Genomic DNA, 18,475 nt, shown 5'->3' with positions numbered 1-18,475 from the left:
ATTTAGAGTTCGGGGACTGGGTACGCCGATCTCCACCGGAATTACGGCTTCAGTGCCGTACACCAGACTGTATGGAGTTTCACCATTGGAGGTTGTGGGTGTAGTTCGGTAGGACCATAGGACTTGAGGGAGATTTTCTACCCATTGTCCTTTGGCTTGTTCTAACCGAGCTTTTAACCCTTTCACCAGGATACGATTTGTTACCTCCGTTTGTCCGTTTGCTTGTGGATGAGAGACCGAAGTGAACCGCTGTTGAATATTCAGCTCTTGGCACCAATTCTTGAACGTCTTGTCGGTGAACTGAGTCCCGTTATCCGAGATGAGGATGTGGGGTATGCCAAATCGGCACACTATGTTCTTCCAGACGAAATCCAATGCCTTCGAGCTCGTTATCGTAGCTAATGGTTCAGCTTCTACCCACTTCGTAAAGTAATCCACGGCAACGACTAGGAACTTCATTTGCCGAGGAGCTTGAGGAAGTGGTCCCACTATGTCTATGCCCCATTGCATGAAAGGCCAAGGGCTTTGCATAGTGGATAGATCGGTCTGCGGCATTCTTGGGATATTTGCATGGATTTGGCACTTCGGGCATGTCTTGACGAGCTGCACTGCTTCTTGTACCAAGGTTGGCCAATAATATCCCCATCTTAGAACTTTTTTAGCTAAAGCTCTAGCTCCGATGTGGCTACCGCACGACCCTTCATGAACTTCTCTGAGGATGTAGTCCGTCTCTTCTGGTCCTACGCACCGCAATAACGGCTGGAGGTAAGACTTTCTAAAGAGGACTCCTTCATGAAGTTCGTACCGAAGTGCTCGGCACGTGATCTTCCGAGCTTCTCTCTTATCTTCGGGCAATTGTCCTTGATCCAGATATTGCAAGATCGGCGTCATCCAGTTCGGCGAGCTGGATATTGAATGTACCTCGGCTTCATCAATGCTTCGATGCATTAATTCTTCCGCCTTTGAGCTCGGATCTGAGGCCAACTTACTTAAGGTATCTGCTCGGCTATTTTCCGCTCTGGGAACGCGGATTATCCGAAAATAGGAGAAACTTCGGCTGATGCTTTGCGCTTTGTCCAAATACTTCTTCATTCTCTCGTCACGGGCTTCACTGGTACCCAACATGTGATTTACTATGACTTGTGAATCACAATGGACTTTGAGAGATTTGACGAGCAGACTTTGCGCTAACTGAAGTCCGGCCAGGAGGGCTTCGTACTCGGCTTCATTATTAGTAGTGGGGAATAGGAACCGAAGTGAGTAGGTTACCTCGTGTCCGTCGGGAGCGACGAGTAAAATACCAGCTCCACTTCCCATCTTGTTTGAAGCTCCATCTACGAATCCGCTCCAGCAGTCTGGCGGCTCTACTTCGGATTCCAAGGGCTGTGCAAGTTCGGCATTGGCAGACTTTTTCTGTTCGGCAATGACAGGGATTGCTTGATCGAACTTGGCCTCTGTAAGAAAATCTGCCAAGGCTTGTCCCTTGATGGCTTTCCGAGGTAGGTACTCGATCGAGTGTTCTCCCAGCTCTATGGCCCATTTGGCGATTCTGCCTGATGCTTCTGGCTTGGTCAAAACTTGCCGAAGAGGCAGATCGGTTAAGACACATACCTTGTGAGCATAGAAGTATGGCCGCAGTCTCCTTGCTGCATTTACTAACGCCAGAGCAATTTTTTCCAGAGGTTGATACCTTGTTTCTGGACCTCTTAATGCTCGGCTTGTAAAGTAGATGGGAAACTGCTTTAGGCCTTCTTCTCGTACAAGCACCGCGCTGATGGTTTGATCTGATGCCGCTAAGTATAAGAATATTACTTCGGCTTCGGTTGGAGCAGAGAGAATAGGAAGCTCGGCTAGATAACTTTTGAGCTCGTCAAAGGCCTTTTTCTGCTCGGCTCCCCACTCGAACTTTGGTGCTTTTTTCAACACTTTGAAGAACGGCAGTTGCTTTTCGGCTGCTTGGGAAAGGAATCGATTCAGTGCGGCTAGACATCCGGTTAGCCTTTGCACGTCATGTATGGACTTCGGCATTGCCATGTTTTGAATGACTTGGACTTTTGAAGGGTTTGCCTTGAGTCCGTCCTTTGAAACCCAACAACCCAGAAATTTTCCTGAATCTACCAAAAAGGTACATTTTTGGGGGTTGAGTTTGAGGTTGGCTTTCCGGAGCACGTCGAGAGTGGATTTGAGGTTGTCTTCGTACTCCGAAGTGCTTTTGCTTTTGACAACTATGTCGTCGACATACACTTCAACCTGTTTCCCGATTAGGTGCCGAAAAAGCTTGTCTACCATCCTTTGATAAGTGGCTCCGGCATTCTTTAAACCGAATGGCATCTTTTTATAAGCGAAAATGCCGAAATCGGTGATGATGAAAGCTGTTTTCGGAGCGTCACTCTCATCCATCAACACTTGGTGATATCCTTTGTATAAATCAAGAAAACAGAAAATTTCGAAGCCGATCAAAGCTTCTACTTTTTTATCTATATTCGGAAGGGGATAGCAATCTTTTGGACAGTGCTTGTTTAGATCGGTAAAATCTATGCACATCCGCCATCCTCCTCCTTTTTTCTTGATCATCACAGGATTGGCCACCCAAGAAGGATATTTCACCTCGAATAGTACATCCGCTTTTAGTAATTGGCGGACTTCGTCATGGATGACTTGGCTTCTTTCTGCCGCAAAGAGTCTTTGCTTCTGTTTTACTGGCCGGATTGAAGGATCAATATTTAACCGATGAGTGATTACCTCGGGGGGCACTCCGGTCATGTCCAACGGAGACCATGCAAAGACATCTTTGTACTCCTTGAGGAGCTGAATGGTCTTTTCCCGGAGTAGAGGCGTTCCTGCGAAGCCGACGTTGACCGTTCTGGATGGATCATCTTCGTATAACTGAACGGTCATTGAGTTCGGCTCTGAAGTGACTTCGGTCATCTCGCTTGCCTCCGACTCCGGTTGCTGTGATTGCTATGCTTGATGGTGCCGAACTGATTGTTCGGCACTTTTTAGCGCAATCTGCAGACATTCTTTTGCTCTCTTTTGATCACCTCGGATGACCGCTATCCCATTTTTAGTGGGAATCTTGATGGTGAGGTGATAAGTAGAGCAAACGGCCCGAACTGTGTTGAGCCAGTCCCTCCCCAGGATGATGTTGTACGGAGACCGAGCTTTCACCACAAAGAACTCGATCATCGTATTGGAGCTTGTAGGCGCTTTTCCCACCGTGATCGGAAGGCTGATAATACCTTCAGGGCGGGTGTCCTCCTGGGCGAAACTTTTCAGAGGAAGTGGAGCCGGACTGAGCCGAGCTGGATCCACTTCCATTTTATCGAAACATTCTTTAAAAGAATGCTGACTGACGCTCCTGTATCCACAAATACTCTGTGGACCAGTTTGTTTGCCACCCCGGCTTGGATGACAATAGCGTCTTGGTGAGGAGAGATGGCTGGGACGGGATCGGCATCTGAAAATGTAATCACTTCGTCTTTCTTCAGCCTTTTATGTGTTGGTTCCTCTTGATTGGAACCTCTGCGTTCTGCTTTTAGGGACGACTTAGTCTTCCCGGCTGGGAGGGCATCAATAGTCAGGATTACTCCATCGTATTGCGGCTCGTCGTCGTCTTCGGGATCCTCATGTCTTTTCGGATCCTGAGGATTGCAGTTCGCACTTCTCTGCCTTTTGTTCTTTTTCGGCTGCTTGCTTTGGTATTTTTTTAACGTTCCTGTTTCACAAGAACGTCAATACCTGCAGCCAAATCTCGGCACTCCTCGGTATCGTGACCGTGGGTTTGATGGAAGGAGCAATATTGATCCTGAAGTCGCCGTGCGGCTGATTTCGTCATCCGCTTTGGTTTTTCGAACATATCGGAATGTAGTTCGAAAATTTCCGCTCTTGACTTGTTTAATGGTACGAACTGAGCGGGCGGCTTCTCAGGATGGAGACGTGGTCCCAATCTGCCTTGTACTGGTGCCCTTTGAATTCTTTCAAAAGGAGTTCGGCGAGGGAAGCACCTGGTCGCTTTGATCGGGCTTCCTTTTGTCTCCTTGGGATGAGCTGTCTAACGACCGTTTTCGACGGTCTGCCTCATCCGCACGAGAAAACTGGTCCGCAATGTCCCACATTTCTTGAGCTGTTTGCGGACCGCACTCCACGAGCTTTCTGTAGAGAGCTCCGGGCAGGATTCCATTTTGGAATGCCGAGATGACAAGTAGATCATTGAGATTATCTACTTGTAGGCATTCCTTATGGAATCTCGTCAGGAAATCGCTGATCTTTTCGTCGCGACCTTGACGTATAGAAAGCAGCTGAGCCGAAGTGATTCGGGCTTCCGCTTTCTGAAAGAACCTCCTGTGGAAAGCATCCATGAGATCTCGGTAGGATCTGATGCTGCCTTGAGGAAGGCTGTCGAACCACCTTCTGGCGTTCCCGATGAGCAACTCGGGGAACAGCTTGCACATGTGGACCTCATTGAGACCCTGGTTCGCCATATTATATTGATAGCGTCCCAAGAAGTCATGAGGATCCTCTAGCCCGTCATAAGTCATTGACGGTGTCCGGTAGTTCCGCGGCAAAGGAGTCCGGGTGATGTCGTCCGAGAATGGAGTCTTTAATGCTCCGTACATGGCGAACCCGACATCTCTTCGGTACGGAGGAGATGGAGTTCTCCTGTGGTTCCCGGTACCGAGGAGGAACATGTCGGGGTTGAGGATTCTTTCTCCTGGAAGACACGTCACTACTGCGGTAGTGACTTTCATGTCTGGATGAGGAGGGAGAATCCGCCGTTGTCTTCTCCGACTGTTGGCTCTTCTGCAGGAAGGTTAAGAACTCCTCCTGCTTCTCGGCCAAGAACAGCTTGACAGCCTCGTTCAAATCAGGCTGCTGGGAAGACTCGGTGTGTGGACCTTTTGAGCGGCTTGCTCCTTCTCCGTGAGAACTGGAAGTAGATTTTTCACGAGGCTGCTTTCCAGGCCTATGGGCTGCTGGATTAGCTTCCTCATGGTTATCACGGACGGAGGCACGGGTGTTATGTGATCTGGTATGCATTTTTTGGTAGAAGAGGATCAAAAACTCGCTTTATCACAAATTTGGTTCTTCGTTTCCCACAGACGGCGCCAGTGATGAAGCGGCGAATTTTCGATGGTAATTAATGCACGTAAAAATAAATTACGACACAGAGGTTTTACGTGGTTCGATTTACTGAGGTAAATCTACGTCCACGGGGAGAAATGGGGGCAGGTTTGTATTGCTTGATCTGCGAATTACAGCTTACAACAATGGCCTGCTTTATGATATTCTCTCTAGAGAGCTTTTTTAGAGTTTAAAAGAAGAAGCCGAAGATCTTATCTATCTGACCTAGGTTCTATTTATACAGTGAACTAAGATCGTGGCATGCAGCATTTATTAGGTAGTGGATGTCGTGGAGATCGTGGCGACCTTGCATGGGTCCACTATCCTGCATGAGTTAATGACTGCTTGACACCACTAAATAGATCGTCGGTGTAGTGGAGGTGGAAATCTTGTATGAGTCCACTATCTCCTAGTTCGGTCGAATACTGAGACCGAACTGCTGAATTATTGCCGAGCAGCTTTTGCCGATCTGAGAGTAGAGCTTGATGCCGACCTGAGAGCAGAGCTTGATGAGTTGGCTTTCACCGAGCTGTAGGCTGGGGCCGAACTCTTTGGTTGTACCGAACTGAACTCTTTAGTCACGCCGGACTGATACTCTTTAGTCATGCCGAACTGATACTCTGTCTTGGGCTTTACTGCTGTTGGGCTTGTTTAGTACGTACTCCATCAGTAAGGTAACAACAACTATACCACACCCCAACCAAATAAAAACAACTTATTCTTATGGATGACTATAAAGCTCGACCAAATGCATCAGATAGTCTGATTTTTACATTGCCATGACTACAGTCTGAATTGCCAGGTCACCTCTTAGCTAAAAAGAGTACGCCACAAACATGTTGCATTCCATATAGCTTGCATTGGCTTTGGTCCCCGATAATTCTTCATCAAATGCACAAGTAAATGTTGATAGTAATGATAGGCTCTTAAGGAGACGCAGAGTGAAATGCCGAGTCAGAAAACACTCCGAGAATGAGTCTCCACTGAAAGAGCTTAAAATTCAATTCATAAACCCAATATTTAATTTCAAACCCCATTACTGCTTTAGTTCAGTGATCACCAGTGAAAAACTGTAAGAAACCCAAATTTCATCTGATAACTCGAACATAAAGAAAGGAAAGTAACAGCACACCGCCAGCATATTGATCAATTAGATTCAACTGAAATAATCCTAAAACACACTGAAACGATCCAGCATTCAAAGACATTATACAGGTCTAGAAAAAACAAATGAACGGTCGAATAATCGGGGATAAAGAAACAAGTGGCAATGCAACAGAAATCAAAACACACAAATCCGTATAATTTGAAAAAGAAATGCGTTAGGTGATAGGAATTCGTACCTTCGGTTGTTAATTGTTAAAGAATGAAGGAATGGAAGTAGCTCCCAAATGTGTCGGTAGTTTAAGCGTAGAAAAATGGTTTGAATGAGGCGAGGCGAGGCGAGGCGAGGCGAGATTTGTGTATCAATATTTGTGATGGCAGCCCAATCGATTGCATTGTTTGTTCAATCGTTCCGAAAAATAAACTATACGTTCAGAAGAAGAAAAAACAGGAAATTATAAAGAAAATTATTGTAATTAAGTAGGATTAATTTATACATTATCCTAAATTTTCATTCACTTTATTTTTTACTACTACAAGAATAACAGTGTCAAGATTACCGCTAAAATCCAATCAATTTTTTATGGCTTGTTTGATACATGTTCTTTATAATTATTTTTTAGTAATAATTATCATGGTCCATCGACATGTCTATTAACTATTCTCTGTGCTAATTTGTAGGCATCGAATTTAAGGTTGCTCATACCCAAAAGAGTTCTTTATAATTTTATCGATTATGTTACGTGGAAAATTTAACATATAACTCAATAGTTTTAATTAAGTCGTCATGAGAAATTTTCATCAGAACAAAGCAAAAAAACAACCACAATAATAAGGAAAAAAATAACCACAGTAATAACTCCAACAATTTTTAATATTCTTAGAGTGTCCACAATGGTGGCTCTTGAAGGCCACCAAATGTGGCCCGGCCACTATTCGTGGCTCTTATGTGGCCCTCCGCAATGGTAAACGTCAAAATTATAACAAAAATAACAAGGGCCACCAAATGTGGTCCTCTAAAAATAAAATTTAATTTATTTTCTTTTTTTAATAATGTTATTTTTTAATTTAACTATATTAAATTTTAGTAGACTAATAATTTGGGAAACAAACATAATTTAATAAAGTTACGAATTATAGATAAATTTGCGTCGTACTTTTGATAGGGGAAAATTCTACAACGAAATTTTTTAAAAAACACAACATAAAAAGATAAAAAAACGCCACCGCTACCTACTCGGTGGCGTCATCGGAATCCGGCACATCTTCTTCACCTCCTCCACCGCCGCCAACATCGGCCCCACTGCCGCTTGCTTCGCCCGTCGCCGACCCAGCGGAGAAGCCCAACTTCGACCTCAACCTAAGAATGAGGTCGTAGTACATCATCTTGGTGATAGGGTCCGTCGACTTCTCGTACAAGCACAAGTTATCCTGGAGTTGCTTCATCATCTGCACCTCCAGTGTTTGAGTCAACGCCTCGGTCGGTGGTGAATGGCGCGGTGTCGCCGCGCTCGCCCGAGAGACTTGGGAAGTGGATCTAGCTTCCCGGATGGCGGCTTGTTGGCCCTGCGGGCGCTGGCACCTCGACATTGTCAAGGGGGGCTCATCCCTCACATTGTCATTCAGGTTGAATGCACGTGAGTCGGTACCACTGCTGTAGGTGCCGCCAGGCCCGATTTTTGTCCGCTTCCCAGTAGGACCGGTCTCATCATCGCAGATCGCCTTGAATTGAGGGGAGTCTCGGAGAAGCATGTATTCATTCCAGTAAGTGAACTTGGGCCAACTTTCAGTATTAAACAACTGATACGATAACGCCCGTACGTCGGCTTCGCTGCGGCCGCTTTCGCCATTCTGGAGCTGTTTCTCGTAAATGTTCCTGAACCTCTTCACAGCTCTACTGATCCGGCCGAACTTCTTCCGGATCTGGCCTTCATCACGTCCGGCAATGCCTTCTGGTTTGAAGCCGTTGTACACCGTCAGGACGCGCCTCCAGAAGCAATTGTCGGTCTGATCCGTGCCGATGACCGGATTCGTCGTGACCGCCTCCCAAGCCCGCGCAACAGCGAGGGATTCGCCGTCGTTGTACTTCTCGCCCCGCCGATCACCACCGCCTCGGCCACCGCCGGTTTCCGGCTCTCCGTCTCCGCCTCGCCCGCCGCCGGTGGGCCCATGCTCTCTGCCACCTCGCCTCCCACCGCCACCGCCACCGCCGCCGCCGCCTCGCCTCCCACCGCAGCCTTTTCCCCCACCACCGCCGGTTCGGCGGCCCCCGGTGGGGGCCTCCATCTCCACACTACCGGATGTCGGGGTCTCTGGTGTACCCATCAACTGTTCCCATGTGTATCTATCAGATTCAGACAGAGGAGACATGGAGTATTGGAATTGGGAGGATTGGAAGTGCTGGGACGAGTTGTTGATCGCGTCCATATTCGGGCGGTAGTCACCAAACCCCGATGGTTGGCGAACCAAGTTCCTCTGCTGGGATGGCTGGACCCGGAATTGGGGCGATTGCGGACTCCACGTCTGATTGGGGAAGTTGTCGTATCCCGAGTCTCCATACCCCGGGGAATTACCATTTCCACCTTGCATTTTTTGTAGTGTTTGGAAGTGTAAAATGAAGGGATTGGAAGTGTAGAAAGAAGTGAAAAAATGGAAATGAGAGTGTATATTTATAAAAAAAAATCGAAATAATAAAAAAAATTATAATCGACGGCTCAGCCGCGAAACGCGGCTCGATGCAATGGAGGGCCGCGACTCACACGGCTCAGCCGCGTGAAGGCTACGGCCGCGGCCCGCCCTCGGCTCTCGGCCCTGCACCCCAGCTCTCGGCTCTCTGCAATGGGGGGCCACGCACCGAGCCGCAGGCCGCGGCTCCCCCATTGTGGACACTCTTATGAAACAACTACACGTTTTTTGAAGGGAAATTTACCCGAATCTTATCGAATGGGTTTAGAATGGAATATGGATAGTCCGATTCATTCAACCCGGCCGACATATGACTTTTCTATCGGCGTATTAAGGGGTATATTTGTCATTGTGTAGGCAGGAAATAAATTCCCGTTTCCTGAATCCGAACTGCAAAACGAAGAGGGAAGACTCATAATTTTGCTTCCATTTCGCAGCGCAGCATAGCATAGCATATTGGAAGGAACCCAAAAGGTCATCAAATGTATGAAAGTCTTATTTTCTTTCTCAATTGATTTCTGTTTCAGCATCTGTAGATTTACACTGTCAAAATGATTGGTTTTGACCTCGTTCTTACGGTAGAGCGTCGTTTTTTAGGCATGGAGGTCTTGAATGATTTTAATTTCTAAGTTATCCCTTTTTTAGTAACTATTAGAAATGGGACACTCAAGGGGTCATAAGGGGGAGAGTTATCCACACTTATATAGATTAGATTGGATCTTAGGGGTCATAAGGGGGAGGGTTATCCACACTTATATAGATTAGATTGGATCTTCACCAAGTCGATGTGGGACAGAATTTAGAGAATTTAACACGCCCCTCACGTGTGGGCCGGAAAGGACATCGGTCTTCCATCACGTGGGTAGGCAATGCAAGAGAAACCATCATCGATGTGGGCCGGAAAGGACATCGGTCTTCCACTCGTGAGGTAGATAAGAGATAAAGAGAAAACCATCATCGACTTGGGCCCGCTCTGATACCATATTAGAAATGGGCCACTCACCCCTTAAAAGGCCTCATAAGGGGGAGGGTTATCCACACTTATATAGATTAGATTGGATCTTCACCAAGTCGATGTGAGACAGAATTTAGAGAATTTAACAGTAACAGTTTATTTAACATGGAATATGAAATGTAAGAGTTGGGCATTGATTTTTTGTTCTAGTTTGTTTTTGTTCCGTTTTTATTTCGTTTGGGGAAATTTTAATCATAACACTCAGAGTTTCGTCCGAGAATAGTTGGCCGAAAATGATCTCATGGAATGTTGATAGTATGCCTAAATTGTTAATCTCTACATCTCTTTGTATGAATATGTACTATCAGAAGGTGCTTCATGAGCTATATGTTCTGTTTTTGCTTCATGAGATAAGTTGCTACTAAGTGTTAAGTTGTTTCTGTTCCGTTATCTGAGTTATCAGTGAGCTGCAGAGTATGATTTGGGACTATTTATCAAGTTGACAATCAAGAATATAGTTCCCTTAGCAAATTGCTATTGTATCGTATCTTATTTGTTCTGATTGTTTGCTTGTCATAATACTCTATTGCATCATGTATATTGGTTTTGGATTTTGTGACTGACTTTTGTTGTTTTGAAGTAAAATGGTTTTTCTTTTCAATTTTGACCTGTCATGATACACGGAACTTTTTTTAAGGGGTGAAATGAGATATCCAGATTGTAAATAATGAGATGTGATTGCTCTAGTGATTTGTTAAATTGTACTTGCTAACATGTTGTATGTATATAGCAGTACTGTGGTAGTTATTATCCTTCTTGTGACTGTGTCATGACCCTTTAGCTACATGAATGTAGGTTATTGAATATTAAAAATGTTTGGTTATCATCCATTTGTGCTAAATGCTGGCCATTTTGTTTCTGGTTCTAGGTCACGAGTGAAATGGAATGAAGATAATTTAGCTGAAATTGAGGCAAACAAACCTGTCAGGCAGAAAATAACTGAACCAAAGACACCGTACCATCCCATGATTGACGATGAAGATGATGGTGGTATGTATATACAGTTTCAGTTGTAATTATTAAAGTATATAGGTCCCAAGACTAAATTGGAAATACATGGATAATTTCTTAGTTGCAACTTTACAAATGTTAAAATTGAAGGCAGTATTGCATATGCTGTTAATCCGCTGAATGAAATTCTTGTATTGTGTCAGATTTGCAAATGTAAATAACTAAAGATTCCTGAACCACATAGCTCAAGTGGTTTGTATATGGTGTATGTTGGCTTATAACTGGTTCCTACAATCCTACTGTTGCAGATTCATCATCTCCTTCGAGAAGAGGAGGTTTCGGGGATCATTTTGAAGATGCATTGAATATACTAGCGACATCATCTTCATTTAATGATGTAGGCTCCTCTAGTAAAACTGGCTCACATCACTCAGGCTGGACATCATCTGATGATGATGCAGATGCAATGGATCAAGATGAAGAAGGTCTGTCTTTTGCCTTTATTTCTAGTTCAACTATGCACTCATGTTTCCTAGATGGTATAGCATGTATCATCACTTAATCGTGTGTTCTTTAAACCAGATTAGGTTTTAGGGATTCGAACATTTAGGTGGCATAGACTTCGATTGCTTTTAGAATTGTAATAGTAGTAGTTGTTAAAAATGGTTATAAATGTTCTGACTCTGTTGAAACTTAGAAAAGTATTGCTAAACAGTCCTTTGTTGATTTTCATGCCTCCTTTTAGCAGCCTTCGGTGTTTCATTGTATTATTGCAATATCTGATGCTTTACTTTCCTTTTCTTTTGTTTTGTTTTTACACTAGATGACTAATTCAAAAACTACTTTGGCCTATCAGATTCTGATTCGGAGAGGCACAGGAGCTTTAAGGAGCATCGGAAAGATCACTATGACGAGTTTCTCAAAATTAAAGAGCTGCGTCGAAATGGATCCCAACTGGAAGAAGCATCTGACGATGAAACCTCAATAACTGCTGGTGTCAAAGACATTGATATTCAGGAATCTTCTCGACCTGCAAATGGATCTTAATATCTGCTTTTGATACTTGCTGGTACTTTGAAACTGATACATTCTGTTTAGCAACTTGTAACATGGCCACTTCATTCAGCGTTTAGTTTTCCAAGCAAAATCTTTTAACCTGTACTGGAATGAAATGTTGGCTGATACTTTGTGTGTAATCTTAATCTGTTCGTTAAGCTCAATGTTTGATCTACAGCAACAAAGATTGTGTTATTGATGTAGCGTTAAAAATATGAAATTGAATATCTGAATATGTCCTATTCTTCTATTTTTCTATTTTTATTGTGGGTGGGGTGATGAGGGAAATCTGCTGAACAACCTCTATTCGAATGCCTCTAATCTTTAAAGCATGCCGAATCTATTATCATTGCCATTACAAATGAGTGTTGTTGTTTATGTTTCTTCAGTGGTTTTAGAAATTTTTTCAACTCAAAAAGTGGTGAAAATGATATTTTGTACTTCTAAAACTGAAAATTCACTTTTACTTAGCTCGATTCGACTACGTAATCATGGAAGGAAAACCATTTTTTTTCCATAACAAATTTTTGATGTGCCCTAGTTTCTTCAAATAAAGAAATGAGCAAAATGAAATTTAAAGCGATTATGATGACAATTGACAACTTTGTCCAGAGAGTAAACTTTACGCATCATCTAGAATAGAGAACAAATTAAAAAAAAAAAAAAACTGAACCATAGTCATAATAGATGTAGGAAAAGCCCAGGGGTTGAAATTAAGGCAAATTGTGTGATCTTCAAGTTTGACTTCTTCATATCAGAATCCATCAAACTGAGAGGTGCGTGAACTCCATGAAGCTTACAACAGAGATATTCTCAACAAGCAATCTCATTGTGCACGCAGCCTTTGCAATATCCCTCACGCTCATCCTCTCCCTTCTCAAGATCCCTGCTTTATTTCTTCATGGCCTCCACACTTACATTCACCCAGACGATGTCAATCCCAACGCCACCACATCTAGCGGAATCCGAGCGGCAATCAGGAGGCCAGGCGCCGCCGACTCCGAACACCCCAAGCCCAGAAAGAAATCCAAGGACAACTTCGAGTTCGACGAGAATAAAGCTCAGATCTTTAGACTCAAACTCACTGAAGGTCACCTCCAATCCAGAATTTATTTTGGCGATTTTTACACAGCTTTTAATTTCTCCGTTATTGGGTTTCTGTCTCTCTCGCTTCATACATTCTTAAGGGTTGATACCGATTCTGGATTGGTGAAAAGTGGGACAATAATACCTCTTTTGTTAGGGCTCGTGGGCGTTTCAAGATTGTTTATCTTGATCATTAGGGTCGGATTTCAGAGGTCCGCATCGAAGAGGTCTGAGAGGCAATTGAGCTTCGTGTGTGGGGTTTTGGGGTTTCTGTTGGGGTTGATTATTGCTTTTGGGGTTCTTCCTGATTGGATTCTTGATTTTAGCTTTAAATCATTGGATGGTTTAGGTAAATTTTTTCTTGCTGTTTCCATGGGATCTACTGTGGGTTATCTCTACATTCCTGCTTTGAGATATGCACGGGCTTTTTGGCTCGGGACCGATCAAATCCGCTCTAATTTGTCGATAATTTCGTGCGGATGGTTGTCAAGAACACTTCTTTATGCTAGTTACATAGTGACTGTCTTCACTTCATTGCTTTGGATTAGCCCTTTTGCTGACCTCCTCATTAATGGTGGCGCGAATAGATCACAAATGGCTACTAATAGGAGAGAGGTCATTGAAATAGCTGGCCGTCTTGGTATGCCAAGATCGAGTTTTGACAATGTGAGGAGCTGGTGTTTGTTTGGTTCAGGAATGCTGCAGTTTTTAACCTTGAGGCCTAACATACAGTTGTTCCTAAACGAAGCTGTGCTGTGCTGGTACCAAAGACTGCACGCCAGCAAAGTTCCGGACTTGGAATATAGCAGGGCGAAGGTCTTTCTTCACAACCACTACCTATGCCTAGCAGTTGTGCAATTCTTTGTGCCTGCCATGATGATACTTCTTCTGTTTGGCTTGTCTCAACTCGATGATGGATTCCTTAAAGGTACCCCGGGGGTTCATAACTTTAAACTTTACTCAGCTTGGGTGAAAGAAGTTGCGTTCTTCATGGCTTGGTGGATTATCTTTGTTTGGAGTGTGCTTAGTTCAGCCATCCTTGCCTTGTATCGCCATGGAACTTTATATGTTTCCTGATTTTACAGCTCTTGGGGATGCCACATATTTTGATCATCCAACAGTCTGAACTGATTAGCAGTGTGATTCACCTTTTATGTTTCACCTGGGAACATGACAAGTTTTGCCATTTTTGCAGAGTTTTTATTGTCTTTGCCGTTCCTGGTTTAAACGCTTGCCTATACTTCAATTGGAAAACTTGCTGTTACTCACTTTGAAGTTTTTACCTGTACATGCACCCATCATGGTAGACTAGAGAGTTGATCTTGAAATCTAATCATTCAGTTTCATTAGAGATAAAATGAGGTTCATTTATGTTTTGTTTATCTTTGGTAACTAACTCTTAAGTATAGTAGTTGTCTATAACAGTTTTCATTTTGTAACAATCTCATGCCATAACTGCATGTTACTTATTAGGCATGATTTAGAATTTTGGCATTCATAGATTTCTTTTAAAAGTTCCTATCATGAATATATTGTTTTATATTTGCATATTCTCCAAGTCTCCCTCTTTCTGGTGTGATTCAGTTAATTCATTCCCCTTCCACTTTAAAAGTAGGAGTCGCGCTTTATCCGTGTATCTACTTGTTAAATCTTGTATACGAAGGAAGTTTAATTACAAAGGTAAAAATAATAATTGGCATAAATTTACATAAATTATGAAAGACTAAAAATCAATTTTGGTCCTAAACATGTGATTAAAATACGAATTTGGTCCAAAACATTCACTTTTTGAAAAATTGATCCATAACAAATGAAAATGTCACCGAAATAGTTCATTTAATAAAACTAACGGTTAACGCCAATTTTACAGTAGTTTTTTGACGGAACCATGATCACTCCGACAAGGATTTCATTTGTTATGGACTTGTTTTTCAAAATGTGAATGTTTTGAACCAAATTTGTATTTTGATCATATGTTTATAACCAAAATTGACCTTGACACGAGAGCAAATTTTAAAACTAGTTTAGGAGAAAACATAATAAAGATCAACGCCACTAAAGCAATCTACAGTAGCTGTTTTAATTATCGAGTATTTAGGGAAGATAGCAATCAGTGAATCGTTAAGTATCGTGGTTCTTACATAAATTCCAATCACTAATAATTCAGCCACACTGATACATATTCAATCCTATTCTGTCCTAACAAATTTCTTTACAGACCTATCAAACTGTCTACCAACCAGAAATACAAGTGTAAGAAACCAAAAACTAAGGCCTACAATCTCAATCCCAGAATCAAAATCCACTATATTTACCATTTCAAAGCATTCATGCGTTGATCTCTGCATTGCATTGATTCTCCCTACTGCAGCTTCTTCTACCCCAGAACATATTCGAACATGTCGTTCTCTCTGATCTCACCCCCTCCAGTTTTTCCCGTTCCCTTGGTTCAGGCTGTGGATGATGAGGAGGAGGAGACTCTTCTGGAGGTTCTCTTTCTCTGGAATCAAACTCAGGGCAAGGGCCTTCGTTGCACGTACACAACGGGATAGTCACCGAGGGAAACAGACTACAAGTGACCGGACAGAACATATCTGAAGAGACAGAGGCAACACGATTCTTCCTCTTGTCAGGTGAGCCAGCAGCCTCTGATGTGGTGTCCTGCTCGCGTTCTCTTGGATGAAGCATGCAGGGGGTGCATAAGCCGAGGGATAAGGGCAGTTTTATGTCTTTAGATGAAGAACCGGGTATTTTGACAAAATATAGAATGGCGTGCCGGCAGAAGGGGCAAGGAATGGAACCAGGAGGTGTTGAAGATTCCGAAGGAATGTTACTGGTTGAGCAAAGGTAGAGAGCACATCTTACACACAGTTGATGTGCACATCCTGAAAACAAATAACATAAAAACCACAAGTATATCAGAGAAATATATCAAAATTTTGGAATCTTCGGTCTCACATGTGTAACTCACACAACATATTAATCAAATATTTCACAGTAAATGGCAACATATAGTCAAGTTTCAAATCTTCTACAAGCAAAAGGATCAATCCAAATTCCAAAATGACGACTCACTTAATAAAAAAATGCATAACAGGTGCATATCATTCAGGAGAAAATATCCAGGTAAGGAGACAGCTAACCTTCAGCAGCCACGCTACAAGCTCTCTCGAGGCAAACAGCACAGATATCTGTATCATCTGACCCAGTAGCTGAGGACTGCAATCCATAGTCTCTGCAGCAAATGCCACGCTACTCGGTATAAAGAAAAATTGATAAGCAGAAAAGGAATTCAGCTGCTAAATGAATAATTATTTACCTAGCTATATTTAGGACACTCAGAAGTGGAAGTGATAAATAATCAGAATGTGGAAAAGTTGGGAGTGGCAAATCAGAATTAGGCGCCAGCAGTGGCTCAAGCCAATGACGCCCCCACATCCTTGCGACATCAATAGGCAGCCATCTGAAACAGTGTATACACTGTTACTTGTAGCAAGGAAAAACTTAAATGACCAGTGTGCAAAAGAGCACATACACAGGTAAATTACCCGTTGCAGTTTAGCGACAAACGACTAGCGCCTTTAGCAAGAAGGATCTGCAAAAGTATAAAAGTGTAAATGTAACATATTATGTGCAAGCAGTAAATACCAAGAAACTATGGCATATAATTACTAGCATATATTCAAAAATTAATTGGGGGGTGAACTATCATCACCTGGCAGCACTTTATATGTCCTCCACATGCAGCATAGTGCAAAGGAGTGCTCCCAGCCCCTATAAAATAGAGATAGAAATTGATGTAAAGTGACAAACTAGAAAATTTATGGAAGTGCGTTATATGTGGCCATGGAATATACCTATCAAATCCATCGATGTACCATAATGAAATGTCACAGCTGATACACTGCCATGAAGGTCAAGTAGGAGCTGAACACAGTCAAAATATCCATTCAACGCAGCCATATGAAGAGCAGTAATGCCACCATCTGCAGCCTTGTTTACAAACTTAGAGAGAGCACTGCCATGTAGGAAGGAAAATATTCGATAAGAACAGGTTTAGGCTTTATAGCTCATTTCAAGCTTGGAGTTGGGGAAGAAGCATTTTCTCAGTTTCAGATCCTGATCAAACTAGAGTTACATGTGGGAGTGCATGAACCATGTAATAGACAAATCTTTAACGAACAAAGCAGCATAACCTACCACTTGCTTCAGTTTCCGTTTCCATTTTGACAAGTGATGGCCAAGATAAAAGTCATAGTGGAGGATGAAAAACATAAAACCTCATTATGTACCTGGTTTTACTATTAGAACCACCACTTCCGTCGCTAACTGTTTGGGTATTCTGAGGCTCGAACAGAGCACTTGGAACAAAATCACTGAGCACCAATCGCATGCATCGCACGTGTCCATTGACAGTTGCAAAATGGAGAGCAGTCCTTCCACTAAGATAATCTGCTCTAGTAACCTGAAGTATCCCAGAACAGGACATCATAGATAAGTATGGACACATCATTGAACTCTCTAGAACATCAACTAAATCTTGAAGATTGTAGGACAAGTAAACCATAAATTTGAAATACTCACATTGCATCTAAAGAGAAGAAGAGTTTGAACAACTTCCCAATGTCCATATCGACATGCTTGCATCAGAGCTGTCTGCACAAGGAAAAATATATGGTATTTAATGACAACAATTTAACATAGATCCAGCAGCATTCATTCATCGATCAAACATCCTAATTACAGTATCTACATGTAGTGGAGTATTTAACAAGTTAAATTCACACCACAGTTGATTTAAAATCATTTATTGAATAGAGAAAATAGAGGGGAAAGAACAATTTAACTTTACGAACGTAATAATCTTTCCCAAAACTTGTGCACTTTGGAAAGTAGTATTGAGCAAAATAGAGAAATATCTTCACCTGTCCACAATAATTCCTTGAATTGACATCAGCCCCGTTCTCTAGCAACAATGCCACAATCTGAGAATCGAATCATCCTCAAATCAAGATCAAACGAACCCAACAGAAAGGAATAATTGAAGGGGTGGAATTGAAGTAAAACCTCATTGTGGCCCTTGGCGGCAGCGAAATGAAGAGGAGAGTTCAAGCCACCGAAAGTAGAGTACTTTGCAAGGTGCGGATTGCAATCCAAAAGCATCTTCGCCTCAACAAAATCCCCATCTCTCGCTGCGGACACCAATCTTTCTCCTGAAGCTGAGCAGCCAAACGAATTCCCCATTCCTGGTTTGTTCTTCGACAAAGATTGAGGAACCAGTTTATTTGATTGACTTATTTTCTCTCTCTAAATCTTTGTAAAGATCGTGTACGTGGTGATGGTTTTGTCTGGTGTTGGAGAGGAGAGTGGGGGAAGGGAAGAGTTTATAATTGAACAAACATGATTACATAAATTAGGTCAACTGTCATTATACCATTCTCCATTTTTTCCTCTTAA

At 42.7% G+C, this 18,475-nt stretch overlaps 3 protein-coding genes across 3 annotated transcripts; 2 read left to right on the top strand and 1 right to left on the bottom strand.

The window, feature by feature from the left end:
- Nucleotides 1-9,281: 9,281 nt before the first annotated feature.
- On the top strand, nt 9,282-12,172 carry LOC121798803 (protein phosphatase inhibitor 2-like). Its single transcript, XM_042197994.1, has 4 exons — nt 9,282-9,394; nt 10,794-10,915; nt 11,185-11,361; nt 11,733-12,172. Coding segments are annotated over exons 1-4 (492 nt in total). The 5' UTR covers nt 9,282-9,392; the 3' UTR covers nt 11,924-12,172.
- Nucleotides 12,173-12,613: 441 nt separating this feature from the next.
- On the top strand, nt 12,614-14,389 carry LOC121801631. The gene has a single exon (XM_042201165.1). It carries the CDS (start codon nt 12,722-12,724, stop codon nt 14,093-14,095), a length of 1,374 nt encoding a protein of 457 aa, XP_042057099.1. The 5' UTR covers nt 12,614-12,721; the 3' UTR covers nt 14,096-14,389.
- Nucleotides 14,390-15,111: 722 nt separating this feature from the next.
- On the bottom strand, nt 15,112-18,475 carry LOC121801349 (E3 ubiquitin-protein ligase XBAT33-like). Its single transcript, XM_042200821.1, has 10 exons — nt 18,086-18,475; nt 17,944-18,003; nt 17,603-17,674; nt 17,311-17,483; nt 16,876-17,036; nt 16,734-16,792; nt 16,567-16,613; nt 16,338-16,481; nt 16,162-16,253; nt 15,112-15,903 (listed from the first exon to the last, which is right to left on the bottom strand). Exons 1-10 carry the CDS (start codon nt 18,260-18,262, stop codon nt 15,347-15,349), a joined length of 1,542 nt encoding a protein of 513 aa, XP_042056755.1. The 5' UTR covers nt 18,263-18,475; the 3' UTR covers nt 15,112-15,346.

Source organism: Salvia splendens, chromosome 4, assembly GCF_004379255.2.
Source record: "Salvia splendens isolate huo1 chromosome 4, SspV2, whole genome shotgun sequence".
Taxonomy (NCBI): Eukaryota; Viridiplantae; Streptophyta; class Magnoliopsida; order Lamiales; family Lamiaceae; genus Salvia; species Salvia splendens.
Note: the sequence above shows the minus strand (reverse complement) of the source record. Positions and strands in the feature narration are given on the sequence as shown.

Bases quoted from the DNA above. Each gene is read 5' to 3' on its own strand.
- LOC121798803 (XM_042197994.1), top strand. The intron at 10,916-11,184 runs GTATGTATATAC...CTACTGTTGCAG, and splicing joins TGACGATGAAGATGATGGTG to ATTCATCATCTCCTTCGAGA. The intron at 11,362-11,732 runs GTCTGTCTTTTG...TTGGCCTATCAG, and splicing joins AATGGATCAAGATGAAGAAG to ATTCTGATTCGGAGAGGCAC.
- LOC121801631 (XM_042201165.1), top strand. From the start codon at position 12,722: ATGAAGCTTACAACAGAGATATTCTCAACAAGCAATCTCATTGTGCAC.
- LOC121801349 (XM_042200821.1), bottom strand. From the start codon at position 18,262: ATGGGGAATTCGTTTGGCTGCTCAGCTTCAGGAGAAAGATTGGTGTCC. The intron at 18,004-18,085 runs GTTTTACTTCAA...TTCGATTCTCAG, and splicing joins CCGCCAAGGGCCACAATGAG to ATTGTGGCATTGTTGCTAGA. The intron at 16,793-16,875 runs GTATATTCCATG...TCTATTTTATAG, and splicing joins TACATCGATGGATTTGATAG to GGGCTGGGAGCACTCCTTTG.